Source organism: Tarenaya hassleriana, unplaced genomic scaffold (assembly GCF_000463585.1).
Source record: "Tarenaya hassleriana unplaced genomic scaffold, ASM46358v1 Cleome1186, whole genome shotgun sequence".
NCBI lineage: Eukaryota > Viridiplantae > Streptophyta > Magnoliopsida > Brassicales > Cleomaceae > Tarenaya > Tarenaya hassleriana.
In genome coordinates, this window is record NW_010962239.1 from 1 (window position 1) to 3,944 (window position 3,944).

The 3,944-nt window shown below is 43.8% G+C and overlaps 1 protein-coding gene across 3 annotated transcripts; it reads left to right on the forward strand.

The window, feature by feature from the left end:
• The first annotated feature begins 6 nt into the window (after positions 1-6).
• Positions 7-3,515, forward strand: LOC104806094 (DEAD-box ATP-dependent RNA helicase 42-like). 3 transcript variants are annotated; one of them, XM_010530812.1, is made up of 2 exons: positions 7-3,089; positions 3,223-3,515. In XM_010530812.1, the coding sequence occupies exon 1, from the start codon at positions 77-79 to the stop codon at positions 2,744-2,746; it is 2,670 nt and encodes an 889-aa protein (XP_010529114.1). In that variant the 5' UTR covers positions 7-76; the 3' UTR covers positions 2,747-3,089; positions 3,223-3,515. The 3 variants fall into 3 exon arrangements, with proteins under 3 accessions (XP_010529114.1, XP_010529116.1, XP_010529115.1); XM_010530814.1 differs by having other exon boundaries at positions 7-2,747; positions 3,207-3,515; XM_010530813.1 differs by having other exon boundaries at positions 7-2,747.
• The last annotated feature ends 429 nt before the right edge of the window (positions 3,516-3,944 follow it).

Sequence of the window (3,944 nt, forward strand, 5' to 3'; positions counted from 1 at the left end):
GGATGATACTGAAAAGAAAGAAGAGAAAACAAGAGAAGAAGAATTGGAGGATGAGCAGAAGAAATTGGATGAGGAGATGGAAAAACGGAGGAGAAGAGTACAAGAGTGGCAAGAGTTGAGGAGGAAAACGGAGGAATCTGAGAGAGAAAAGCAAGGTGACGGGAATGATAATGCACCCCAGGCCGGTAAGGCATGGACTCTTGAAGGAGAATCTGACGATGAAGAAGCTCCTACAGAGGAAAAACCCGAAACAGAAATGGACATTGATGGAGACACCAAACCTGGAGATGTTGGAGATGCCATGTTGGTGGACTCTGAGAATGGAACAGCTGCTGCCTCTCAAGGTGGAGGTGATGGATCAGATGCTGAAGAGGAAATTGATCCTTTAGATGCTTTTATGAATTCTATGGTACTCCCTGAGGTTAAGAAGCTTAGCAATACTGCCCCTCTCCCAATAATTGAAGATGGTAATGCGGACACTAAGAGAAATGGCAATCCAAATGGTGAACAATCGAAGAAAGGTTCTAATAAGGCACTTGGTAGGATTATCCAAGGGGAAGATTCTGATTCTGATTACGGAGAACCTGAGAATGAGGAGGAGGATCCGGCTTTAGATGAAGACGATGAGGATTTCATGAAGAGGGTAAAGAAGACAAAAGCAGAGAAACTATCCCTCGTTGACCATTCAAAGATTGACTACGAACCTTTCCGGAAAAACTTTTATACCGAAGTGAAGGAGATATCTAGGATGACCCAAGAAGAAGTTAACGCTTACAGGAAGGAATTGGAGTTAAAGGTACATGGGAAGGATGTGCCACGACCTGTGAAGTTCTGGCACCAGACTGGGCTTACCAGTAAAATCCTGGATACCATAAAGAAGTTTAATTTTGAAAAGCCTATGCCTATCCAGACACAGGCACTTCCGGTTATAATGAGCGGCCGAGACTGCATTGGGATTGCAAAAACTGGGTCAGGAAAAACCCTGGCTTTCGTATTGCCAATGATCAGGCATATCAAAGATCAGCCTCCTGTGGTTGCAGGGGATGGGCCGATCGGGCTCGTGATGGCACCTACCAGGGAACTTGTCCAGCAGATTCACAGTGATATCAAGAAGTTTACCAAGGTAATGGGTATAAGATGCGTGCCTGTATATGGAGGATCTGGGGTTGCCCAGCAAATCAGTGAACTTAAGCGAGGGACTGAGATTGTGGTATGTACTCCTGGCAGGATGATTGATATTCTTTGCACAAGCGGTGGGAAGATCACCAATCTGCGGAGAGTCACCTACTTGGTTATGGATGAAGCTGATCGTATGTTTGATATGGGATTTGAGCCTCAGATAACTCGGATCATTCAAAACATTCAACCGGATAGGCAAACTGTGCTGTTTTCTGCCACTTTTCCACGTCAAGTTGAAGTTCTGGCCCGTAAAGTGTTGAACAAACCTGTAGAAATACAGGTTGGTGGAAGGAGTGTCGTGAACAAGGACATAGCTCAATTAGTGGAAGTGAGGCCTGAGAGTGAAAGGTTTTGGAGGCTTTTAGAACTTCTTGGGGAATGGTATGAGAAAGGAAAAATCTTGATTTTTGTTCACTCACAGGAAAAATGTGATGCCTTGTTTAAGGATTTGCTTAAACATGGTTATCCGTGTCTCTCTCTCCACGGGGCTAAGGATCAGACTGATCGTGAATCCACAATATCTGATTTTAAGAGCAATGTCTGCAATTTGTTGATTGCAACAAGTGTTGCAGCCAGGGGTCTAGATGTGAAAGAGCTGGAGTTGGTTGTAAACTTTGATGCTCCAAACCACTACGAAGACTACGTCCACCGTGTTGGCAGGACAGGCAGGGCAGGACGAAAAGGTTGTGCTGTCACATTTATCTCTGAGGATGATGCAAGATATGCTCCGGATCTCGTCAAGGCTCTGGAACTGTCTGAGCAGCCTGTTCCAGATGATCTGAAGGCACTGGCTGATAGTTTCATGGCGAAAGTGAAACAGGGTCTCGAGCAAGCCCATGGAACAGGCTATGGTGGTAGTGGATTTAAATTCAACGAAGAGGAGGAAGAAGTTAGGAAAGCAGCAAAGAAAGCACAAGCAAAGGAGTATGGTTTCGAGGAAGATAAATCCGATTCAGAAGACGAGGATGACGTTGTACGAAAGGCGGGTGGTGATAATATCTCACAGCAGACAGCTACTCTTGCTCAGATAGCCGCCCTAGCTGCCGCTAAAGTTACCGCTCCTGTGACCGCTGGCCAATTGCTGCCAAACGGGGTCGGGCTTGCTGCTCTGCCCGGTGTCCTTCCGGTTCCTGGTGTGTCCATTCCCGGGACTGCGATTCCAGCCATTCCGAGTGATGGAGCAGCCCGTGCTGCAGCAATCGCAGCTGCCATTAACCTGCAACATAACCTAGCCAAGATCCAAGCTGATGCCATGCCCGAACATTACGAAGCGGAATTGGAAATCAACGATTTCCCTCAAAATGCTCGGTGGAAGGTTACCCACAAAGAAACTCTGGGTCCAATATCGGAGTGGACTGGAGCCGCCATCACTACGAGAGGTCAATACTTCCCGCCAGGGCGTATCCCAGGACCAGGGGATCGCAAGCTCTACCTGTTCATTGAAGGGCCTACAGAAAAATCCGTCAAGACAGCCAAGGTTGAACTGAAACGCGTACTTGAAGACATTACCAATCAGGCCTTGTCACTTCCCGGCGGATCACAGCCTGGCAGATACTCCGTCTTATAGTGTAAGTTTCAATCCCTAATCTGATTCAGTTGCATTGCATTCATACGATATATTCTAGCAGTTACCGGATTTTAGTTCTCATTGCCATCGGGATCTTAACTTTCACTCCCAAACATCCAAAAAAGACGGGAGAGTAGGTGTCTGAATAAGGGAGGCAAATCACTGACAACATTTTTTCCCCATAAAACTTTTCTTAGATTATCGTTGCTAATTCTTCCCTGTTGATCAAATGTCCAGTTCTCCCCTTTTTGATTTTTTTTTTCTTCTTCTGTATATCCCATCCATGGTCTCGAGGGAATCGCGTATGCGTCATGCTCGCGAGTGGTGGCTGTCGAAGAGTATGGTAAAAAAAAAAAACAGAAACAAAATCTGAGTTCAAATTGCTTTGTCTTGTTCTGTTCCGAATTGCATCACATATTTTCCTCCCCTTACTGGCTTTTTTAATTGATTACAACGCCAGTGTATGTTTAATGCAGAAGGTTCCGGTGAAATCATAATCTCCCGAGACCGTCCTCTTGAAGTCAGTCGCTCTTTGTTACGGCCAAATCTGAGGGGGCCCGTCTCGTCTCGTCTCGTCTCGTCTGGTATGGTGTTTAACTGTAACTAGACTAGAGGGGTTGTGTTTTTTTTTTCTTTTTTTTTTTTATTTGGGGCTAATTGGACGAGAGACTTTACAAGAGGAGTTGTGATGAAACTGAACATGTCTTGTTACTTGATTCTTATATATATATCTTTATATATTAAGGAGGAGGAAGGGTTGACACGTGTCTATATTTGTTTTTAATTCTTCCGATTCTCAAGGTCAAAATGTATTTAAAACTCTTTATTTAGAATAATTAATATAGTTTAAATTGTACCATATAATGACTATAGATTTTCTCTTCTCTCACAACCCCAAAATGGCGAGAATAGACAATCAGAAGTTTACGAACAGCAGTTATTCTCGTCAACCAAGAAATCAATTTGAACGACATTGCCGTGAAAGCGAACGAACCCAAACATTCTCACGGTCTAGGTAAAGCAACCCTTTTTCCCAATTTTCTTTTGTCATAAATCTAGAATTTTTTGTTTCAATGGTGAATTCGGTTTTCTAGGTGATGAGTTTACTCTTTTTGTATTGCGGAATGGATTATTTAAAGAGTTGCTTATACTAGCTTTAAAATAGATTAACCAATTTTCAAATTACATTTTCATCGGT